This window comes from Argopecten irradians, chromosome 15, assembly GCF_041381155.1.
Source record: "Argopecten irradians isolate NY chromosome 15, Ai_NY, whole genome shotgun sequence".
NCBI classification, from domain to species: Eukaryota; Metazoa; Mollusca; class Bivalvia; order Pectinida; family Pectinidae; genus Argopecten; species Argopecten irradians.
The window spans coordinates 29,877,509-29,902,484 of record NC_091148.1 but is presented as its reverse complement, the minus strand read 5'-3'; the positions used below and the strand labels follow the sequence as shown (position 1 = coordinate 29,902,484).

At 35.2% G+C, this 24,976-nt stretch overlaps 3 protein-coding genes across 3 annotated transcripts; 1 reads left to right on the top strand and 2 right to left on the bottom strand.

The window, feature by feature from the left end:
- Positions 1–18,813: 18,813 nt before the first annotated feature.
- LOC138308764 (uncharacterized) lies at positions 18,814–19,872 on the top strand (the record flags this gene model as incomplete). The annotated part of the gene is made up of 1 exon (XM_069249785.1): positions 18,814–19,872. A coding segment is annotated over one exon (1,059 nt), but the record flags the coding sequence as incomplete, so codon positions are not given.
- Positions 19,873–20,257: 385 nt separating this feature from the next.
- LOC138308861 (uncharacterized) lies at positions 20,258–21,641 on the bottom strand. The gene is made up of 3 exons (XM_069249892.1): positions 21,508–21,641; positions 21,165–21,261; positions 20,258–20,908 (listed from the first exon to the last, which is right to left on the bottom strand). Exons 1-3 carry the CDS (start codon positions 21,615–21,617, stop codon positions 20,258–20,260), a joined length of 858 nt encoding a protein of 285 aa, XP_069105993.1. The 5' UTR covers positions 21,618–21,641.
- On the bottom strand, positions 21,526–24,599 carry LOC138308862 (uncharacterized). Its single transcript, XM_069249893.1, has 4 exons — positions 24,424–24,599; positions 23,754–23,914; positions 23,024–23,193; positions 21,526–21,664 (listed from the first exon to the last, which is right to left on the bottom strand). Exons 1-4 carry the CDS (start codon positions 24,519–24,521, stop codon positions 21,653–21,655), a joined length of 441 nt encoding a protein of 146 aa, XP_069105994.1. The 5' UTR covers positions 24,522–24,599; the 3' UTR covers positions 21,526–21,652.
- Positions 24,600–24,976: the final 377 nt, after the last annotated feature.

Genomic DNA, 24,976 nt, shown 5'->3' with positions numbered 1-24,976 from the left:
TTAAGTTTGTTACCGCTATTTCTCAAAAAGTACCGAAGGGATCTTTCTCATATTTCATATATAGGTTTTCCTAGGGCCCTAGTTGTGCATATTGGATTTTGGGACCGATCGGTAAACAAGATGGCCGACTGACGGCCATCTTGGATTTTGATTGTTAAAGTTTGTTATCGCTATTTCTCAGAAAGTACTGAAGGGATCTTTCTCAAATTTCATGCACCCTAGTTGTGCATAGGACTGATGCGTAATGCCTTTCGGGACTGATCGGTAAACAAGATAGGCAACCGGCCGCCATCTTACATTTCATTGTTGAAGTTTGTTACCACTATTTCTTAGAAAGTACTATAGCGATCTGTCTCAAATTTTATATGTAGTGTGTTTGAAAAAGTTTGAAAAAGTTTGAAAGCAGGGAAAAGATCCCTCTTTCCATTGTCAGACATTGATCATTCTTTGGTGGGCGCCAAGATCCCTCTGGGATCTCTTGTTTTAAACAAAAGTTAAATAACATTTTTTGTCATCATATACATATATCATGACTTTTTGTAATTTTCACATGGATCAATTGAGAATCACTGCAATCATACCTGTTTGAATGACTTCATAATAGAGGACATGTAGCTGGTGTGTTCTCCATTTGCCCACTTTTTAGAGGTATAAAAAATTCACAGGTAATTTTAAAACATAGGTAAATCCTGGTTTACTTCTCTGAAATAGACTATAACCCTTGTCATAACATTCTGCTAATTATCAGATTATAAAAAGTGGGCAAATGGAGATACAGCCATGTAGCTCTGTAATATTCATGATTGATCAGCCAAAAATGAATGTATTCTGCATGATGACATAATTATGTAGTTTAATAATTAGGATATATACTACATAATCAAATTGGATATATCTCACTCAGATTGCATGGTAAATTAATCTAATTAATACATGTATACAAATATTTCAAAATCAAAAATAAAAATTAATTTGATATAGTCTACTTCAGTAGGCGGCCTTATTGTTTTTTATCTCTACATTTTCCCAGTTTTAATTTTACTTTGCTTGTTAAAAATTAAAAAATATGCTATAATGTCTTCAATAAATTTAAATACCAGATACTTAACTTTAAATTATAGATTTTATTTAAAGTCACATTATTTCTTTTGGAAACAATCATAAACACAAATATCTAAGCTAAAATCAATAATTACAAATTAATCAGCCATGGCAAATAACTCCATCTCTCAAAATATTACTGTGAAGTTTGCCGTATATGTATGTCATACCTACCGGTCGTAGTCATCGATGTATTGAAGAACTATTCTGCTGTCCTCACGAAGTCTATGTTCTCCAGTGTATAAGAATATTTAGCATGGTCAACATCGGTTGTAAGCCAAGCAGTCTGTGTCCGTATTTGTTTACATTCAGCAATCAGACATTACGTAAACAAACACACATACCTGTGTTCCCCGCGCTGAATAATCACGTGACTAACACATGTGTCACAAAAGAATGCCGTAGACACACTCTCTAAACGGTGCCCTCTAAACAAAGAACTGTCGCCGACAAGTTTTGTTGTTAATACTCTATTTAGTAAACAGTTAACAGTTAACAGGTATTATGTTGTTCTATTTGGATAATGCTTCACGTAATATAAATAATATTAGATCGACATCACATGTACGACAACTTTGTCTATTTGTATCAAGAACATTTTCCGGCATGTCGTGAAAACCGTAACGATCGAGATTCTAAAAGATTACAGAGAACTTCCACTTCATTTGGCATATGTCTGATGAGAATTGTCATTATATCATTGCTTAAATAATATCGGTACAACATAGGCCTACTGTACGGTATTTATTGTGGTAGGCCCTACGAGTATGTACTGAGTATGGAATAGTGCGTCAGATCCAAGCTATCAACCGATTTCACTTCATAACTTTCCTAGTTTTACACACGTGTCGTGTTACAAAGACCTCGCTCATGGCCGTTCATGATTGTTTAATTAATATCAATTGCTTTATATATAATTGCTGAACATTCTTTCATATTTACACGTAATGATATCGGCAAAATCCTGTCTTTAGTCAACCGGAGCTACCGAGGGGAGATTAATCAATTATGTGTAATGCCCGATGTCGTTCAGGTTGGTCTTTAGTGTGACCTTCTTTCAACCGGAAGTTGCGCAGATACGTACACATATGCAAATGACGGGCGGAAATAAGGTCATCGGTCATCATAATTTATGCAAATTGTCTTGACCATTTTACGTAAATAGCGACTTTATCGTACTTTTTTATGAGTCCTTGGTATCTTATTCCCAAATTAAATCATCATTATAGATATTTGTTAATTCAAAGATGTGTTATGGAAGGTAGATATGAATAAGAGGAAGATAAAGAAAAAATCGCATTTAAATGAGAGGTCAACCGCATTTAAATGAGTACAAATGTAGGTCAGCCATACGTGCTTGTATAAACACAAAAGGCATATACATGCCTTTGTGTTAAAAACGTGTCCACTTTCGATAGATGACAAATATTAAAACTAATATCATAATAAGAATTGCTAAAACTGCAGACGTCTCACCCGCCATTCCGCCATATTGTTACGACCGAAAGTCGCAAATGGCTTCGGGAATTTTTTTTAATATTAATACGTAAACTGTTTTTTTTTCGATCTGGATACGTAAAAAAACATGAAACGACTACCACTTAACACAAAAAAATAACTAAACACAATTTTTATCATCCATTTGTATCGACAATATTTCGTTATGACGTTTCATTTTCATTGAGGGTCCCTTGTATCAACGTTATACCATCGAAACTAGCACGATGTAAATCCGATTTTGTGGAGATGTTTTCACGTCAATAAGGATGCGATTTATATTTTAAGAAAATATTAAAAGAAAGTACTACATTTCTCTCATTACTCGACGAAAACTGCAATCATCTGATCAAGTCTTACACACAGAAAAACAACAGACGATAGTGAACCCCAGAAATCATCGTAAAAATAAGAACCCCAGAAACACTGTCCACCAAACGATGCATCAACTGATTTTTTGAAGGAAAATTTTTGTTTGTTTGTTTGATTTATTAACGTCCTATTAACAGCTATAGTCATGTAAGGACGGCCTCCCATGCATGCGGTGCATCTCTATCTCTATCAAACTACATTGTAGTCTTTTAGCTATTTCATTTAAGTCATGTGTGTCAGTTAGATTTCCTTAATAGGTCGTCGATATAAAAACAATCGTTGTCACTTACCTTCCAAGCGGTAGCCTCCATGGCGGTGTGATATACCGGAAGTGATCATTCGGAATACCTCGTCGTTTCCGGATCAAACAATGCTGATCAGTACGTTGATGAAAACTTCATTCGGGATAGCGTTTTTTCTGACTTTAGCGGTGCGAGTCCAAACCTACTCATTTACGATGTGGACGAGACACTGTGGGGTTGCAATTTTTTTAACATGCAGCCCCAGAATGACATTTTAGACAGACTTTCTTGAAGTGTTTGTGGGGTCGACCCCACAAAGCTGAATTGGACAAACAATCAACCCCATAATGTCGCCTCGCTGAAACCCTGATTGGTGTTTACTTATGACCTGATGTTTAGTGATGAAATTTAAGACATATTTAAAAATAATATGTATAACAGAATACTGCGGTTATCGCAATTGGCATGTAATTAGTTGTATTGGAGGCATTACCTTTACCTTTATAAATAGCTGTAACATTTGATTAGTGTCAACCACTACTTATGCGTATGAGGAGAGTTGCTCCGGTTGCAGAACATGTACCAGTGAAGCTCCTGGTTGTTCCGGATATTTGTCGAGGAGCCCTCTCGAGATGGGAGGTTTCTTCAGATGAAGAGGTAGAAATGTTTGTTGACTCGGATGAATCAACATGGCCGATTTCAGTCCGCAAACTGATTCAGATACAACAAGCTACAGCAAAGGATTTGCAGCTCACGATAGCTTTGAGCCTTACTAAGACTGGCTAGCTAGATAGCGAAAACTCTTTACAACATATGAAAGGCTATTTTGCGGTGCGGAACAAACTGTCAATCTCAAACGGATAGCTACTCTACAGACAGGATCGTTATATCTGGCTGATTACAGAAACAAATCCTGGATTCAATATTGCCAAGCTGTGCCGTATGCCTTTTCAAGGTCAACAAGATGTTCTTTCTTGGCAAAGGCTTCTCGTAAAAATATTTTCTAGTCTAACTGGTCTACCGTTTCCCTGCGGTTTCTAAAGCCGCTTTGCAAAGGACTTAAAGGACTATAATAGTAAATTCCTTCCAAAATTGTACCAATCAATTCCCAAACTTTCTTCGAAGATGTATTTTTAATTGTAATTTTTAAGACGTACTCTTTCCAAGTACTTTTCTTGTTAGATTTGATAGACCTTCAAGCTTTTGCTCTCCATATTTTAAAATTGTTATAGTTTGAGACGGTTGGTGAAGCCAAGTACCGTCTCAGAGCTGCATTTCTACCAGATCTTCTGATGAATGAATCATTTGAGAGAAGGACTTTCGTCAGTACCTGGGGAGCCCCAGAGGCTATTATGACTGTTAAAGTCACCCATGATAATATATGGCACTGGTAGTTGCGATACGATGTTACTAAGTTGATCATAACTAAATGGAGTATTTGGAGGTAAATATATAGAACAGCCTTATTTTTCGGTGAAGAGTTGTACTTATGGCAACAGCTTGTAAGGTGGTGTTTAGCTGGATGTTTCTGTTGGTGACATGTTTATGTACTGCCATCGCCACACCACCTGATACCCGGCCGTCTGTTGTTTGAGTGTTGATGTACAATGTAAATTGTCTGAGGTTGATGTTGTCTTTCAGCATCACTTCTTGAAGGCAGAATATAGATGGGTTCTTTGTTTGTATAAGATGTTTAAGTTTTTCACTTTAATTCCGCGTTAATAGGACGTTAATTAATCAAACAAACAAACAAATTAATTCCGCGTTTGTTCCATTGTATGATTGTGTTGGTCATGGTTCTCCCTGAGGATAGTTTGTCGGACAGGTAAGTTGTTTGGTGACGTTAAATGTGCTGTCGTCCGAAAGAACATCATAGATGTTCCGGCCAATGATAGGGTCATCTGGTCCCTTACTGGGTTTGTTGTTTAGTGCAGGTAGCCACACCAGCTTTACCTTGGTGATATTGGTCTGGCGTTGCTCCTGCGGTGGTGTATTTGCTGGTTGCTTGGCGATATCAGGAAGCGTTTTAACGTCAATAGACGGTTGAGATAAAGCACGTCTATGACGAGCGCCGGTAACTTTTTTCTTATGCTTGATGTTTTTTGTACTTTTGGAGACGCCGGTGGAGTTGACGTTTTAACTCAAGGTTGCCCAGCAGGTGGTTTCGTCTGTGGTTTAGGAGGTTGTTTCTGTGGACCCGACTTGAACCATTTCGGGTCCCCCACAATGACTTTGCAGACCTTAGCATCAGCCATGTCTCGGACAACATTGCCCCGGTTAGGCTTATCAACCAAGGCCCGGGCTGACACTTTTTTGACTGTGACACTGTCATCCGGCGTCTTTGCGCGAGTGATCTCTGCATAAGTGGCCACATTCAGGTCTGACTATCCTCCTAGCTTCGGGTAGACGACTTGGGTGTATTTGACCTGTAAGATCTCCCTCTCCCGAGTCCAGGTACGAGCAGACGCAGCATAGTCACCTCTGCAATTGACGCAGTGACAGTTGAAAATGTCACATTGTTTTTTTCGTTGTGGCCTTCAAGGCCACAGTACTGACATACCATCTTCCGTCTACAATTGCTCTCGTGATGGCCGCACATCTGGCAGTTACGTCACCTCAGTGGAACTGTTGTCCTTTTTGTTGTGCTATATCACTGAAGCGTGTCGCCGAAGACACCAAGTAACACACCCCAGAACGGGCGAACCAGTCGTCTCACTCCCTTTATGCTGAGCGCTAACCAGATTACCACTCTTATAGACTTTGGTGTGTCTTGGCGATAGAACCCGGACGCCAAAAGTGAGTTGGTGACAAGAGAAGACGTTAGGAAGAATAAAGTAATTTAAGGAAGAAAGAAAAGAGAAGATCCTAAATTTTGTCGCCTCTTACGATAATGCAATAGGGACAGCAAGTACAATTCTTACGTCCTACCTGCAGGGCTATACTGAATATATTAACACCATTTTTACCGACATCTACATCAAAGTTCAACAACAATTAACATGCATCTACTATGCTACCCTTTAGTTATAACCCATAGGTACCACAACAACATCTGCAGACACCAATGACTAACGCTACTTTGCATGAAATGGATCAGGATGATTTCCAACATGCCTGGTAACTTTCCATATATTGATCTAGTACCTGCTGACCAGATCACAGCCATGACATCACAGGACTGCAGAATTAGAGGAAAGGGTTAAGTTCATTGAGAGTAATCTCCTCAAGGAATTACTGACAAAACTTTCATTTGAGGATGAGCCATTTTCTTTTTTAATGGAGTTTATTTGTGAATAAAAAGTTACTAAATACTAAGTACTAATTATGCCTGAAAATATTTTTAATTAATTTAATTTGGAATTCACATTTTCAAGGGGTTGCTATAAAATTGTTTCATGGGACTTCCGGTTGACCGGTCAAGGCAGGTGGACGTGTTTTGTATCGCTCCAGCGATACTCGCCAATATCTACAATATTTTCAATCGTACCGTGCCTATTCTTGGATGATGGATTATACGATTATGAGTAACTAAAACAGAACAGGAAATAAACTCGACAACACCCTGAAATGTGAGTAATTAAGGCATTATTTGTGACATTATAGTTTACCACTGAACTGTACTCGCCTTTACTTGTACATAGCGTAACGCGCATATATGTACGTGTACCTTCCTCGCTAATATCGATATCGTGCATATATATACATCACTGAACATTTTACTGTACACACATCTGTGATTATAATGGCCGACAAAAGAAAAACTATATCGACGTCAAGTTCTGATTGCAGTTTCCTTGATAGTCAAGATCCGTGTGTGAAGCCCGCCAAAAGAACTGTGAAAAAGGCAAAAACTAGTTTAAGCTCGACCCAGTCCACCCTATCAGCTTTCAAACTAGATAGTAACCAACTAAAACGATTCGGAGAAGAAATGATGAAGGCCATTACTAATTTAGAGTCGAAAGTGTGTTGTGTAGACCAGAAACTTTCGGGTATGGTTACCATGGAAACATTAAACGAAAAATTCAGTATAATGGCAACAAAATCAGATCTCGATAGAGCAGCATCGGAAATTGTAGAGAAACTTAACACCAAGGTAGAGAAACTCGAAAGTCGTGTATTTGACTTGGAAGTAACCAACGACGAACTCACAAAAAAATCGATTTCTAGAGCAAAAAGTGTCGAGTGTAGAAGAGTCCATATCGGAAGTTGGATACACAGCTGAAAAGGCCTCGTACGACGTAAACGAGTTAGAGCAGTACACTATGAAATCCAGCGTCCGCATCTTCGGTCTTCAGGACGACAAAGGTGAGTAGGTCGAAAATACATGTAAAAAAGTGGAGGAGCTTCTAAGATCGAAGCTAGACATTGCTATCACTAACAGCGATATAGACATTGCCCATCGTTTGGGTGCCTATGACCAGAAGAAAACCAGGCCGATCATCGTGAAATTCATGTCCAGACGTAAGAAAATAGAGTGCGTTTCCAATAGATACAAACTAAGAGGATCGCGTGTAGTTATTAAAGATGACTTGACATATGAAAATCAGTACCTGATGGACACTTTCAGATATGACAAGAATATTGAGGACGCCTGGACAGACAACGGGAAACTATACGCTCAGTTGAAAATAGACAAATCTATTCATAGAATCCATCCTGGAAAGTGTTGAAGATCTCCTTGTGGGATAAAACGACATGTACATATTGCATGCGGACAGACGTACTGTGTTTTTATCTGTTAGTGATCGCTGACCCGACACCTGGACAGTCTTTTTGTGTTAGTGGTTATTGCAGTGAATTCATTGTGTATCTGTAATACGTACATGTATATATGTGCATGTTCTTTTGATGTCCTCTGAATATTTTCTCCCTTACTTAAAAGCTTACCAACCATTTTTTATATAATTATAATATATATATATACATCATTTATGTTGTATGATACTTTGTGTGATTATATTGATATTTACTTATTTATTCGATGACTAATGGGGGAAAAATATGTGCATATCTAGTGAGTGCCTCCATAATTACACTTATGATATTTACAAAAACAAAGAAGATATTATAACTAAATCTTGTACTACATTATTATACTATGCATTTTTTGCTCATCAGGCAATTATTATACAAGTTATAATCTGGTATCACAATATGAAATAAGTGTACATGTTTAAAATGAGACACCATGTTATCATTTACATACGAGTCGCATGTATAAGTCAATATTCTCAGAAACATATATTTGTTCATATTGAAGAAACTGTCGCTTATCGAAATTTGGAGTAACACATTATATAATGAACCGGTTCCACCTGGTTGGACACGAGCTATTTCGACACTTATACCTGTAAGCCGAATTACGTGATTTGATAGACAATATTCCATCTACGATCTGATATTCCAATATTACTCTCATCGCTAAAAACAGTTTTGTGAGTGGCCAAGATTATGACATTGAACAATGAACTGTGAAAAGTGAATTATTTTTCTGACGGTTCCACTTGATTAAACAAGAGTTATTGTTCACGGGCAAGCTTATACTACCGAAAAACCGTGCACGTGTGTGTTTGTGTGTTCGTATATGTAGCACTGACTTTGAACCAGTGTGTGGACGACGTATAATCTACCATGGATAGTCAACAGGAAACACCCAAAAGACCAAGAGAATCATTTTCAGAGAGTCATGAAGAAAGTCCAGAAATGTCTAGGGCATCTAAAGGTAACAAGAAAAACAAACATAAAAAAAGAACAAACAAGAAAATAAAAAGCAAAAACATTAGAATTCTTTACAAACAAAGCAGCAGAAGAAAGCTCTGAATCGCCGAATAGTTGTGAAGAATACGTGAGTTTGGTCAAAAGACTTGAACGCATAGAAACTATATTGTCAAGCCTACCTTCGAAATCTGGCTTACAAAACCTTCTCACCAGAGAACAACATGAAAAGTCGATGAGACATCTGGAAGCAAAGTTTAACACTCAAATCGACACACTAAAACACGCTCAATCAACTGAAATAGAAAAACTTGATAGTAAACTCCTTGAACTTGAGCATCAAAATAGAAATCTTGAACACCAAGTCAAGAAATTGACAACTGACAACGAAAATTTTAAAAATCAGCTTGAGTGTCTATTTTATAACAATGAAGAAACTCTGCATTCCATCAATGATCTAGAACAACATGGACGCGCAAATTCGATACGGATTTCTGGTGTAGATGACAGGAAAAATGACGAGACGGTAGAAGAAACTGTACAGGCTATTACTACAATGTGTAAAGGAACCCTCAACCTAGATATCGATTCCAAAGAGATTGACGTCGCACATAGACTAGGATCTTACACAGAGAAATGCTCGAGAAATAGCATCTGTAAATTCGTTCAACGGCGGACAAAATTCAAAATCATGGACCAACTACGCTCTGTAGATAAAAGAAACGTACTTAAAAATAAAGGAATAACAATTCGGGACGACACAACTAGTTATAATCAGTCGATTATCGAGCGCGCCCGCCAATGCCCCTTTATCCTACGCGCTTGGTGCAGCAACGGAAAAATAAAAGTTAAGACAAACTGTGGTGATACGGTACAAATTATATCGGAAGAAGACCTCGACTATCTATGGGGATCGCTTCCATAAAGGATCAGTGACAATAAAATGTGACAAAGTTCTAACCGTAGAAACTTACATGTATAAAGAAAATTAATGCTTGACTTTGAGTTATTGTATCTACTACCCTTCAATCCGTTTCCTATACTTATATATAAGTACATATAAATATGTGTACCATAGTTTATAAACCGGACACCGATGAATTTTTGATAAATGTATATTTGTATTATTGTAATTACAATCACATGCATGTACATGTGTATATGGGCAGATATCAATATATATACAAAATGTATGTGATTTTTCAGCTCACTGAACTACATGTAAAATAATTTCAAACTTTATGACCTGATATTTTAACTAAATTCCTACAAATAAGTACTCCAAAATCTGTACTCTTAATTAGTCTTATTTCTTTTTTTTTCTCTGAATAATACTTTTTAATACTTTTCCCTATGGGAGTGGGAGAGCCAAATACACTACTTTCAAAAATCCTAAATATTTATATATATAATATATATATCAATTCCTTAAATACAGCACAAAGTGCATAGCTAGCCAAATAAGTTTTTTTTTCTGCTATGCGCTTTCTACTTTAACGATGGGAAATCTATTTTTTATTCTATTTTTTGTTTATAATATTTCTAAATTCCGGATTCCTAGTACGGCAGAGGAACCAATTTAACTATTAGTCGCTGAAACACAACTTCCTGTTATTAGTCCCATGTGCTCACTCCCAACTCTGTCGAGGAATTATTAAGGAAATATCAGCCAATTATGACTAGGCGGATCTGTCCCTTGTAAGTATTTGCGACATATTCTAATCTATGATATATTTGTGTTTCATTTTGCTCGATGATAGTTCTTAAACATATTCGTAACTACATACAGCAGAAAGCATTTTCCCGGTACGCACATGTGTGTGTTTTAATTATACCTGTTACAATTCTACAAGGTGCTCATATGTATGGTCCATATCTATGGCAGATGAACCTTTTTTAACATGTATTAAAATACCATTACCCCTAAAGCGAAACATGAACGTCTTTTTAATAAACGCCATGACTTCTGTGTTTTTTACAGCAGCGGTTATCCCCCTTAGATAAATCTAAATTAATATCTAAGCTCAAATGCTTTCTTACTTACCTATATCTTTAGAAGTATAAGACAGTCTCCAAATAATTTACCATGATAATTTATCTTTTTAAGTAATAATGGTCAAACATAACAGACAAGCGAATTCATTGTTATTGAGAACTCAAATCATATATCCACAATATATCAGAAATTACTTTGGATAACAGAAAACTGATCTGTCAAATTTATATGGTCAAGTGGAACAGTCTTTTTTTTTTTGCCCCCTTTCTTCATCTTAATGTACTTTAATATGTTGTTTTTAGCTCACCTGGCCCGAAGGGCCGGTGAGCTTATGTCATGGCGCGGCGTCCGTCCGTCTGTCCGTCCTCCGTCCGTCCGTCCGTCAACATTTCCTTTAAATCGCTACTAGTCATAGAGTTCTGCATGGATTGTAACCAAATTTGGCCACAAACATCCTTGGGGGAAGGGGGAACAGAACTTGTATAAATTTTGGCTCTGTCCCCCCCGGGGTAGGAGGGGCGGGGCCCAATAGGGGAAATAGAGGTAAATCCTATAAATCGATACCTGTCCTAGAGTTCTGCATGGATTGTAACCAAATTTGACCACAAACATCCTTGGGGGAGGGGAAACAGAACTTGTATAAATTATGGCTCTGGTCCCCCAGGGGCAGGAGGGGCGGGGCCCAATAGGGGTAATAGAGGTAAATCCTTTAAATCGCTACTTGTCCTAGAGTTCTGCATGGATTGTAACCAAAATTAGCCATAAACATCCTTGGGGGAAGGGGAACAGAACTTGTATAAATTTTGGCTCTGATTCCCCGGGGGCAGGAGGGGCGGAGCCCCTAAGGGGAAATAGAGGTAAATCCTTTAAATCGCTACAAGTCATAGAGTTCTGAATGGAATGTAACCAAATTTGGCCACAAACATCCTTGGGGGAAGGGGAACAGAACTTGTATAAATTTTGGCTCTGGTCCCCCGGGGGCAGGAGGGGCGGGGCCCAATAGGGGTAATAGAGGTAAATCCTTTAAATCGCTACTAGTCATAGAGTTCTGAATGGAATGTAACCAAATTTGGCCACAAGCATCCTTTGGGGAAGGGGAACAGAACTTGTATAAATTTTGGCTCTGGTCCCCCGGGGACAGGAGGGGCGGGGCCCAATAGGGGAAATAGAGGTAAATCCTTTAAATCGCTACTAGTCATAGAGTTCTGCATGGATTGTAACCAAATTTGGCCACAAACATCCTTGGGGGAAGGGGAACAGAACTTGTATAAAATTTTGGCTCTGACCCCCTGGGGGCGGGAGGGGTGGGGCCCAATAGGGGATTTAGAGGTTAATATTAAAATTCCTTCAGAAAAGAAACAATGAACCTGTATTCAGAACATTACTTGGCATTACAAACCAGGTGAGCGATACAGGGCCTCTTGTTCATGTTGATGTTTTCTTTTGTGTGTGTTAATGTATGTATGGGCATCTTAGATGATGAAGATTTAATGAAGCCTTGCAGGTTTTAGACACTTTTGGACAAATATCAGGCCTGAAAATAAATAATGATAAAACAAATGTCATATGGATTGGAAGTAAGAAATTCAGTAAAGATGTCTACCACCATAGATGGAAACTAGTGTGGGGGGAAACAAAATTCACCTTATTAGGTATTGACTTTTCTATAAATTTAGATGAAATTAGTAATATGAATTATGATAAGGCAATTAATACAATAGATAAAAATATTGTGCAATGGTCAAAAAGGGTGCTCACATCCATAGGAAGAATTGTAGTAATAAACTCCATTTTATTACCTAAATTAAATCACCTATTTATGTCTATTCCTAACCCAAATATAGATAAAATCAATACGCTGAATAAAAACTTCTTTCACTTTGTTTGGCAATCATCAATTGATCGAATAAAACGGGATACATTGATTAAAAATTATGAGGACGGGGGTTTAAAAATGATTGACCTCCAGAAATTTATAATAAGTTTAAAATCAACTTGGCTACGAAGACTAATAGTGGCTGAAGAAAAAGAATGGATAAGTATATTTGAAACAGAACATTTTAAAATTTCAAAGTTTATAGATATGGGATCAGATTTTTTGAAAAAAGTTAAAACTAATAATAAATTTTGGGAAAATGTTTTCCAAGCATGGTCAAACATATCTGATTCTGACTTCATCACAACACTTGAAGAATTTATAAAATCTCCTGTATGGTATAATCCTCTTCTTAAAATAGATAATGTATCCTTTTTCAATAAAGAATGGTACGAAAAAGGTATAAAATTTATATCAGACTTTATGGATTCAAATCAAATGTTTTTGAATTTTGAAAGCTTCAAACAAAAATTTAATTTAGAATCTTCCAATTTTTTGTTCTATAGAGGAATTTGCGAATCAATCAAAACTGCGCTAAGATCGAACCAAATAGAAAAGGGAAAAAATTTTGATATAACTAGACCTTTTATTCCAAATCATATAAATATTCTGATAAAAAATAAGAAAGGATGTAAAGACATGTACAATTCACTTATAAATTCCGTACAAAATACAAATACAGCTGAATTGAAATGGACTTCAAACTTAAATATTGATATTGAAAATTGGAAGCAAGTTTATGAAAATACCTTTAAACTGTCAAAAGACACTACAATACAATGGTTCCAATACAGACTACAACATAGAATTTTGCCTGTAAACACTTATCTAAAAAACATAGGAATAAAAAACTGTAATAAATGTAATATATGCAAAACTGAAATTGAAAGTATTCAACATCTATTTTGGGAGTGTGATGAAATTAAAAGGATTTGGCAGATGCTTATAGAGTGGATACAAAATAAAATAAATAAAACTATTCAATTAAATTTAACTTCTATTCTTTTTGGTAAAAGTGAAAATTTGCAAACTTCTTATCCTCTCAATTTCATAATCCTCCACACAAAGTACTCTATTTATTGCTCATCCAGGAAAAATGATAAAATAACGTTAAATGAAATAAAAAACTTCCTTTTGTATAGATTTAATATTGAAAAAACATTAGCCCAGAAAAACATGACTATTGACAAATTTAACAAACTGTGGGAAAATTGGCAAAATATTTTCAGCTAATGATTTCTCTGAAATAAAATCAATCACTTATGCTGGTCCAACCATTTGATTTTCTTTATTTTATTAAGAAACCAACTACAATACTCTGTATTACTCAATCATAGTTTCTTATCCATAACTTAGTCCTGTATTATTTAAAAAAATAAATGGCAACAAAAATGTTTGTTTTTTCGCGTATCATGTAAATGTAATATATCGTTATGCACATCCGTGATTACTGTGTGTGGGTGTATGCGCTTGAGTCAGAGAATATGTGTGAGAGTACAATGATACATGTACATTTGAGTATTAGAAATGTGTTTTTCATTAGATATTTACCAAGTCATTTGAGTAAAATATATAAGATATTTCAAGATAAATCATTATAATCTTTTTATTACTGGATAACTGATTTAATGTGATTGAAAATACATTGCCTGTTCAAATACGTATTTTAAACTAGTACAACAATACACTTGATATTAATATTGTGCTATTTATAACAATTATAAAATTCAATTCTAAAATTTTCCCTTAAAATGAAATATTTGTGTGTACATTCTTGCACGAATGTGGGTGTGTGTAAGGGTGAGTGTGTGGATGTGTGTATGTGTGTTTTTATGTGTGCTCGCGAGTGATATGTGATTGTGAATACATATATATGTGTACCTGTATATTGTTTTATGTGACTGTGTACATTGTGTTGTAATGTAATTATGCAAAAAGAAAAAAAAAGAAATTTTTTTAAAAAAAAAGTCAATATTCTTTTCCAGCGGTGTAAATAACAACCAATATTATGTGTATATATACACATATTTCTTTATTTTTACATCAATAATGTATCATCATGTAGAATTCCCTATTTGATATTTATTTTTACATCATAAGCGAACGCACCAACTATAATACAAGATCCGTCCATCAACATGATCAGGTGTGATGTCGAGTTTTTTCCTTCCTGTCGGACGTCGATCGGCCTGTTGTAGATGTCTATGTATTACTTCTTGTTCAATGTAAGTGGGGCCGCGGTGGCCGAGTGGTTAAGATGTCTCGACATATTACCACAAGCCCTCCACCTCTGGGATGCGGGTTCGAATCCCATGTGGGGCAGTTGCCAGGTACTGACCGCTGGTCGGTGGTTTTTCTCCGGGTACTCCGGCTTTCCTCCACCAACAAATCTGGCACGTCCTTACATGACCCTGGCTGTTAATAGGACGTAAAAATAAACAAACCAAACCAAACCAAAAATCAATGTAAGTGATGTTATGTCTCTGTTTTTATGTTTTGTACCAATATGTCTGCTAAATTTAGGTCAACTATGTTATTATTACATCGGTTATGTCCGCCACTAAAAGTTTGAAAATTTTGTCTGCCAACTACCAGGGTCTTGGAGATTTCACTAAACGAAAAGATGTGTTCTCTTATCTAAAAAATAAAAATTATAACATATACTGTCTTCAAGACACACACTTTACTGTAGAAAAAGAAAATAAAATCCGTTCAAATTGGGGATTTCATTGTATTTTTAATTCATTTACTTCTCAATCTAGGGGAACTGCTATTTTGTTCAACAATAACTTTGAATACAAGATTTTACAAGAAAGAAGAGATATATATGGTAACATTTAAGCTATAAACATACAGACACACGAAGAAAAAATAACAGTAGTTACATTATACGGCCCGAACACTGATCAACCTACTTTCTATGATGAAATTTTCAATATGATAGAGGATTTTTAAGATGAGAAATATGTATTGTGTGGTGATTTTAATATGATTATTGACCCTAAGCTTGATTGTGATAACTACAAAAACATAAATAATCCAAACGCAAGAAATAAAGTATTAGAATATAAAAATGATTTTGGTATAATAGACACATATAGAGAAATGAATCCTGATACTAAAAGGTTCACCTGGCGTAGAAAGAACCCACATAAACAGGCTAGACTAGATTATATTCTTATAGCAGATAGTTTACTACCATGTCTCACATCTTCAACAATTGAACCAGGGTACCGCTCGGATCACTCCTTCTCAGTAATTAATCTATCTTTTAATAATTTTAAACGTGGTAAAGGTTTATGGAAGTTCAACAACTCTCTTTTATTCGATAGTGAATTTTAAAATCTGATTAAACTAACAATAGATAATATCAAACTACAGTACGCAATCCCAGTTTACAATATAAACAATATCAATAGTGAACCTTTAACCCCTTAATATAAATTTCACCATTAATGACCATTTTTTTTTAAACGCTCATGATGGAAATTAGGGGTAAATCAATTGCATACTCGAGTCACATTAAACATAAATCTAACCAAAGAGAAAATACATTAATAAAAGAAATAAGATCTTTAGAAAACTCATATCCTAACAACACCACAATCATTGAGTTCGACGAGAAAAAAAAGAATTAGAAGAATTAAGAAAACATAAAATAAATGGTAAAGTTATACGTTCAAGGGCCAAATGGATTAGGGAGGGAGAAAAACCAACTAACTATTTTTGTAATTTAGAATCTCGTAATTATACAATTAAAATAATTCCACCCATAACAAAAGATAATGGCACAATTGTTTCTGATCAAACAGAAATTCTTAAAGAAACTGAAATTTTTTTCACAAAAACTTGTACAAAAAATAACACTGGACGATGTTAATCTTAATCAACTTTTAGAATCCTACAATGTACCTAAATTATCAGAGCAAGAATCAATAAATATCGAGGGTCCTCTTACATTAACTGAAATTTCAAATACGCTATTTAAAATGAAAAATAATAAAAGTCCAGGTTCGGATGGCTTTACTGTTGAATTCTTTAAAATATTTTTTAACAATTAGGACCATTCATTCTTATATCTTTAAATTACAGTTTCACTGCATCCGAACTTTCAACAACGCAGAAACAAGGAATTATTACATGCATTCCGAAAGGCGATAAGCCACGGAACAAACTAAGTAACTGGAGACCTATAACTCTTTTAAACAATATTTATAAATTAGCATCTAGTGCAATAGCCGAGAGATTTAAAAAGGTAATATCTAAATTAATTAGCAACAATCAAACTGGTTTTATTCCTGGTCGATACATAGGTGAAAATACAAGATTGATCTACGATATTATGCAATACACTGAGGAAAACAATATACCTGGCCTCTTGCTTTTAATTGATTTCGAAAAAGCTTTCGATTCTGTTTCATGGAACTTTATAAATAGAACTCTTGATTATTTTAAATTTTTGTCCCAACATTATAAAATGGATTAATATTTTTCAAACCAATACAAAATCGGCTGTAAATTATCTAATTTCTTTGATATTGAAAGGGGATGTCGTCAGGGTGATCCTGTTTCTTCTTATATTTTCATCTTATGTGCTGAAATTTTATCAATAATACTTAGAAATAATGAAAACATAATAGGTATATACATTGAAAACAAAGAAATTCTCCTTTCACAGTTTGCTGATGACACATCTGTAATTTTAGATGGCTCTGAAAAATCTTTAGATCAAACGCTAAAACTTTTTTGCGTGTATATCAGGATTAAAAATGAATTACTCCAAGACCCAGGTAGTATGGATTGGCAGTATGAAATATAGTAATAACAATTTCAATAATAATTTTAATTTATAATGGGGGTCAACACGCTTCAACCTATTAGGCATTGAATACGATGTTGATTTGAGTCAAATAATAGCGCTCATCGGCTGCACATTTTCCCGGTAGGTGGCGCGCGTGCTCTACTTGGTATGTTCTGGAAAGACTGAAGAGTTCCAATACATAGGTTGGTAGCTAGGCCAAACAGTACGCTTTTTATTTCATTTGCAATGCCCTATTACTGTTGTGTTCCCGGTTGTAAATCGGATGGAAGTGGTCATTCATTCCCTTCTGATCCACACTTTAATAAGTTATGGCGAGTTGCAATCCGTCGTGTGGACGAAAAGACCAAAGGTTTATGGGAGCCCGGCAAGCATTCAAAGGTCTGTTCGGATCACTTTTCCGAAACGGATTACGTTGAGCAGACATTGCTTGGTAAGAGACCAACGATATCATCTATGTATTTTGGAAGGAAGACACGAACGGTTACTGTGAAATGTTCATTTTTTCGTTGATAATATAAGTTAAATTAAATATCAAGACCGATTCGTTGTTAGTTGTTAATAGTGGCGAATGCGACCACGACAGTGGCGTGTGTGTCCTACTATTGGTATGACCACAGGTGCATGCATATTTGATTCATATCGAATAATTTCAGACAGTAATCGAAACATTTCTGATAAAATCAAATATGTGTAATCCTGTGATACACGTTTACCTACAAATATCTTGTATATACATGTAAATCTGCATGCATGTATATAATGAACATGACAGCTGAATGAGAAAAAAACACTTGTCCATTTGAATTTGTGACTGTGTTTTATTTAAGATCATGATATGATTTAAACAATTTTATGCATATGAATTGCATCAACAAAATGCAGTGTACATGTAGCAGTATTAAAAAGAAGTTGGAGAAAAAAATATACAAACAAAGAGAAAAAATACATAATGTATACAAACAAAGAGAAAAAACATACAAACAACTACACACAGAATTTACTTTGTAATACCTGATAAATTCAAGATCTCTTAATTATTGCTATCTATAAAAGCTTTAACAGTGTTTTTTGTGTACCTACATTGTATATCAGCTTCACAGCAACATTATAAAAAGCCAAAAAAAATAAATTAATTAAAATACTGCCAAGTTTTTCCCCATACAAAAATCTTATTCTTACTTGATATTATATTTCAGGAGAACGTAAAAGATTAAAACCAAATGCTGTCCCTTCAGTATTCCCATTCTCCTCTAGCAACACTGTCAGTCCTTCCTCTAAAGCACGTAATGAACGGCAAAAGAGAAGAGAAAGTGATTTAGTGCATGTGCCTATTCCTAGTGTTGGTAACAGTGTTGTTGTGGAAAGTGAAGTTTCAGAGTTACATATAGTTACAGCTACTGAACATGTTGACCAAATTAAATCATTCAGTGATATGTCTACTCAGTGTGAAATTCAAGAGAGTAGCCAAGGTTATTCAATTGAAAATTTCCGCAGCTCTCCAAAAATACTAAAATACTACACAGGATTTGATGACTATGATCATTTCAAGTTATTTTTCAATATACTTGGTCCTGCTGCATATGACTTGCAGTTCAGATGCTCTGTCTTGTCACCAGAAAATCAGTTGTTTTTAACATTAATGAAATTACGCAGAGCAACAGAAAACATTGAACTTGGTCATCTTTTTCACATCAGTGAAACTACTGTTTCAACCCTGCTAAATGTTTGGATAAACTTTCTGTATTTCCAATTGAAAGAACTTGACATTTGGCCATCAAGAGATGTTGTTGACGAGCATATGCCAGATAACTTTTCCCAGTTCAGTAAAACCAGAGTAATTTTGGATGCTACAGAGATTCCAATTCACAAGCCGCGCAATGTTAATGCCCAAAGTGCTACATTCTCTTCCTATAAAAACAAAAACACTCTCAAGACTATGGTTGGCTGCACACCCAAAGGTGCTGTTTCTTACATATCAGATGCTTACGGAGGCTCCGCGAGTGACCGCCAGATAATTGAGCGTTCTCGCCTTGTACAAGATCGTTCTATGTTTACATCTGGTGACAGTATCATGGCTGATAGGGGGATTATGGTACAGGATCTATTTGCATCAAAAGATGTTCAAGTAAATACCCCAACAATGTTAAAGGGTAAAAGTCAGTTAGAGGCAGAAGATGTAGTTAGAGATAGGCGTATTGCTTCCAAAAGAATTCACATTGAAAGAGTAATAGGCTTAGCAAAAAACATATAAAATACTGAATTCAAATCTGTCACATTGTAAGGTTACTCTTGGATCTAGAATTTTATATATATGCTTTGCTATTCAAAACTTCAGACAATCCATTGTAAGTTAATTATATAAATATCCTTCATACATGTAATGTACATATATAGGCGTACATAATAGTGTACAAGTTCATTATCTTTTTGTATCATGATCATTAGTCAGCACTACTAGTACAATGTACATGTATATAAAAGTAAATACCTACTTCAACAGAATATTAATTAAAATATGGTAACTTATAGTATTGTAATTCTAGAAAAATACCAGAGTACCATAAATATTATAGTTGATTACCTTAATGTTGTACACAGGAGCATATTTAACAACGTTTTGAAAAAATATTGCAAACCTACATTTTTCCTGCTACAAATTTCCTGTAGTATTTTTGGTAAAATAATTCTAACTTTGGCAGCATACTACCTGACCAAAAAGAATTATCAGCATAAATCTCCTCTACAAAAATATCTGTAAATGTATAGACTACAAAAAAACATTTCTGTTTCTTGTAAATGTTCAGTTGCCCTTGAATTTGATAGTAATAATTATGGTTTGACTTAAGATGCATGTTTCCATGCTCATCTTTTACTAAAAATGGAAAGTCAGTGTTTACATCAATTACAGAATGTCTACCTCTGTATGGACATTTGACTTCTACAAGGTCACCCTGGCTTGTAATGCCATCTGGTGAGGCAGCAAGAAAACTATTATTGATATCCACCCTCAACCCACATGCATAGACTCTTGTCCCCTTAATTTCCTCAAACTTTTTAACTGCGGCCTTCTCAAAGGATTGTCCATGTATGATAGCTGGTGTACTAAGTGTGGCAGGTTCAAACATAGATTGACATAACTGGTCCTTGTTCCGTCGGTCAGTGGCTTTACATATATCCCCGAATCTGGAAGAAGTCAGGCGCCACTTTCTCTCCTTGTGCCACTTCTTGCATAGACTTTGTTTTTTTGTAGTTTCTTCAATTTTTAGGGATTCTTCCATAGATAACACCTAGAATACAAAATTAAATACTTTTTAACTTATTTTAAAATATTGTTAGTATTTAATTCAGGTAGTAAACATGCTATAAATAACTTATAAATAATACACAAGTCTTATAAATTCAACATTCAATAAAAATTGACTCTCATGATAAAAAAAACTCATTATGCAATGTCATTCACCATGTTTTTTAAATGACAGGGGTTAACAACTCTTTGACAGTCATATATTCAATGTTGTAAGTTTTTTTTTTATATAACAATACCTTATTTCCTGCATCAACCCAATGTTCAGTAATAGGTAGTGTGCTGTAATCATGGTCTCTTGCTGCCACTTGTATGTTCGCCTTCGGCATGAGATATCTGTTGCAAATTGACCTAATGTTATTTTCATGTGTGCAATATTAATCATTTCCAAGTTTACTAGTAAATTTCAGCAATTAACAGTAGAATACAATATTTAAAATATTTACTTAAGCAAGTAATGTTCTGAATCTAGATTCATATAGGTTTCTATATTTTTGCATTAAATTTTACATATTTTTCTTAAATTTTCATACATACAAAGATTTCATGATAATGCAATTTAATCACTGTTTAAAAATTTACCTAAAAGCAAGGTCCTTGGATGATGCAGCGCAATAGTTGATTACTTGGGTTTTGACAAATGCGTTGTAACCAGCATTACCTCGGTATCTCTCAGGTCTAGGATCATCCATGTTGATGTCGTAACTGGATTCAATATCTTCTGCCTTCACTGGTGAACCTATGACACACGTAGACAACACAGTTCAATATATGCATGTATAAGATTATTTTGGAACAGAAAACACAGTAGCAGAAATAAACTGAATTTCAATATTACAAACCAAATATATATTACACTGTAATACTGACTTAAAAATTATGGTGATTGGTATAGACTAGGCGAACATACATTTCTTATAATACATGTATATGGAAAGGGAATGTGTGTAGTAGTATTATTACAGATTGCAATATGTTCTGTTCAAAAGCTATTAATTATCTTGGTACATGTATGAAATATAGGTTTGATCAGAACTAGCATTTCTAGATGATATTCTGTTGTCATATAATACTGCCAGCACCTTTATATTGCTATAATAAGTCCATTAATTATTGTCACCAAATAAAATGCTTGTTTATTAATGTTTAAAAACAAACAATAACAATCAAAAACAAACAACAGCAATAAGAACAAAAAAAAGAAAACAATAAAGATGTGTTGATATGTTCAGTAATTATACAAAATACCATACCCGGTATAAATAAAATTCTGAAAACAAACTGAATATAACCAATTAACCAAAGGCAGATTGATAATTACAATTTGTTTTCAGGTCTTCTTTCAAATTGGTACATATATGTGTTTTGTAATTTTATTCTAACACTATATAATTGTATATACAATGGAACTGTGTTTTTTTTCAAATCCTACTGCCCATTCACCACTGGTTTATTGATTTATATTAAAAAGAAACAAAAAAACTTGAACGAACATTTGTTTTGTTATTGCCTTGGTAATTCTTCTTTGGTTTGTGAAAAGTTTGCAGTTGTTCTGTGCAGCTTCCCTGAATAGCAAGTCTACCCGTTTCAATAAACTGAACAAGGACAAGCAGAATGGCTGCGACATGCTTGCATGTACCGCATGGACCTTTACCAGCTGGACACTCACAATCCGTATTTATGACTTCGCCATTTGGTCCGAGTCTTACTTTGTAGTTGTATGAAATCTGTAAAAATTGTACAGTAAAACCTACCTTAACGACCACCTCTGTATAAAGACCACTTCACACTGACAGAACATTGACTTGTTGGTAAGACAAAGTCTACAAGTCATGTAGGTGATTAACTAATCTCAAATTAACATCAAGACCATTTTTCTAAGGTCTAAAATGACCAATTTTAACACAATTCAACCTGTGTATGATGACCACTTGGCGATTATGACAATTTTTGCTTTGTCCATTGAGTGGTCTTTATTGACAGGTTTGAATGTACACCAGGTATATGTACCAAAGTGGACTAAATAAGGTGTTTTATATCTAAGTTTTAAGTATGTTTTTCAGTAGATTGTTTGTCTGGTTATATTTTGCAAGCTTACTCTTTTTTTCATTGCTGCTGCAACTGTTCCAGTCAGAAACACATCAGAAGCTTCTGCCTTAAAGCTGCAGGCCTCGACCCGTCCAGACTCCAATAGGAGACGGCCTTTAGTAATAGCTTGAATATCGGACTGATGTTGTTTGTCAACAGCCATCCTGTACAAAAAATAACCTACAAAAACAAGATACAGTTATACATAGTTATATGAAAACAAAATCATATCAAATTGGAAAGAATGATTAAATTTTTTGGGATCATACTGTTTAAAATTTCAAAGTAAATTAAATCAATTTTATAAATATCCTGCAATAGCTTTTCATACCAAGTTTGTGTGAAGATCAATGTTTTTTACTGTAATAACTACAACCTACATTTAATTACATTTCCTTGAATACTAAGTAACACATGTACTTGAATTGGACTTCAATATTTGACTTTACACATGTGTATACCAATGGGGCCACAGTGGCCAAGTAGTTAACATGTCTCGACACATTACCACAAGCCCTCCACCTCTGAGTTTGAATCCCAAGTGGGACAGTTGCCAGGTACTGACCACTGGTCGTTGGTTTTTCTCCAGGTACTCTGGTTTTCCTCCACCGACAAACCTGGCACATCCTTAAATGACCCTGGCTATTAACAGGACGTTAAACTAATAAAACCAAACCAAAATCTATACAAAAAAGTATGGTTCATGTTATGTATTTTAATTAAGTTAAGATATACAGTACCTTCTACCTGTGACATTCCTAGACTTGGCAGTTGGTTTCTGTGGTCTAGCGTCAACTGCCGAAACCCAAACATTCCCACTGGCCAATCAGGTAATGGTGATGGTGTTGGCAGAAGGACAACATCATCCCGAAAGTTTTTGTTCCTGTCGTAGGCTTCTAGACTGCAATAAATATATACAGTACACTGTATAGTGTATATGCATGTAATTTTAAATCAATCTGCTGGACTCATTGGCTTAATGTTGTATGCATATTGCAGTAAATAATCATGTTGTTGGTTTGTCCATGGGAAAACATGCGTTAGCTTACTGTTAATATGTGTGAGATACGTTACGCCTAGGCACTATCAGACTTTAACATACATAAACAGCGACTAATGTATATACATGACATGTAAATAAATAATTTATGTGTTGCGGTAATTTACCGTTAACGATCTGTATCTGTATATTAACATGAAATTACCAACACTGGCATGTAATATTGACGGGAATAGCGTTCATACAATGTTCATGTATCTGCCGGATAGGCCTACACTAGTCGTTCGTACATGTAACTGTTGCTTCAAGCGAGATTTGAAGAAGTTGACAAGTCCTAGATAGGCATTATATACATATAGCTTCATATTCGTAATTCTGTGGAATGAAAAAATGCCCAAATATACACTTACCGTTCAATTAAATCAGCTTTTCTTCCTCGTAATACCGCACCACGTTTTGCCAATTCTAACTTCAATCTGTCAACTTTCCACAAATGATAAGCCGCCATATTGTTTATATTTCTATACCAACTAGAGCACTAACGCCACCTAGTGCCGCCAAGAGCGATAACTCCCTGATGAACCCTATTACGAGCCTTCCGTCATCACATAGACCCGCCAACCGTACTATTAGAAACCAAAAATTGCAAAATGTCTGTACCAAGGGATTAGTCAGATATCTAGCACCCAAATAATATTAAAGATGCTACAACGCTAGCGATTGGTATATTTTCTCTTTCATATCCATATACATGTAGCTTTTTATTTTACATTGAGACAAAGCATATTACGAATATTTAATTGCGTCCCGAACAAAGTCCAAGGCAGAATACCCTATATTGAATGAGGTACTGATCCATGAAAAGCAAAACAAGCTGTTTTATAATATTTTTGTGTTAATAAGAACCCATTTAAGGATGTTCCGAACAGCGATCGAATGCGCCGTTCGTTCGGACCTCCTCGG

Bases quoted from the DNA above. Each gene is read 5' to 3' on its own strand.
- LOC138308861 (XM_069249892.1), bottom strand. From the start codon at position 21,617: ATGGATGATCCTAGACCTGAGAGATACCGAGGTAATGCTGGTTACAAC. The intron at 21,262-21,507 runs GTAAATTTTTAA...AATTTGCAACAG, and splicing joins TCCAAGGACCTTGCTTTTAG to ATATCTCATGCCGAAGGCGA. The intron at 20,909-21,164 runs GTATTGTTATAT...TTTGTATTCTAG, and splicing joins GGGTTGATGCAGGAAATAAG to GTGTTATCTATGGAAGAATC.
- LOC138308862 (XM_069249893.1), bottom strand. From the start codon at position 24,521: ATGGCGGCTTATCATTTGTGGAAAGTTGACAGATTGAAGTTAGAATTG. The intron at 23,915-24,423 runs GTAAGTGTATAT...TATTTATTGCAG, and splicing joins AAAGCTGATTTAATTGAACG to TCTAGAAGCCTACGACAGGA. The intron at 23,194-23,753 runs GTACTGTATATC...TTGTTTTTGTAG, and splicing joins AGGAATGTCACAGGTAGAAG to GTTATTTTTTGTACAGGATG.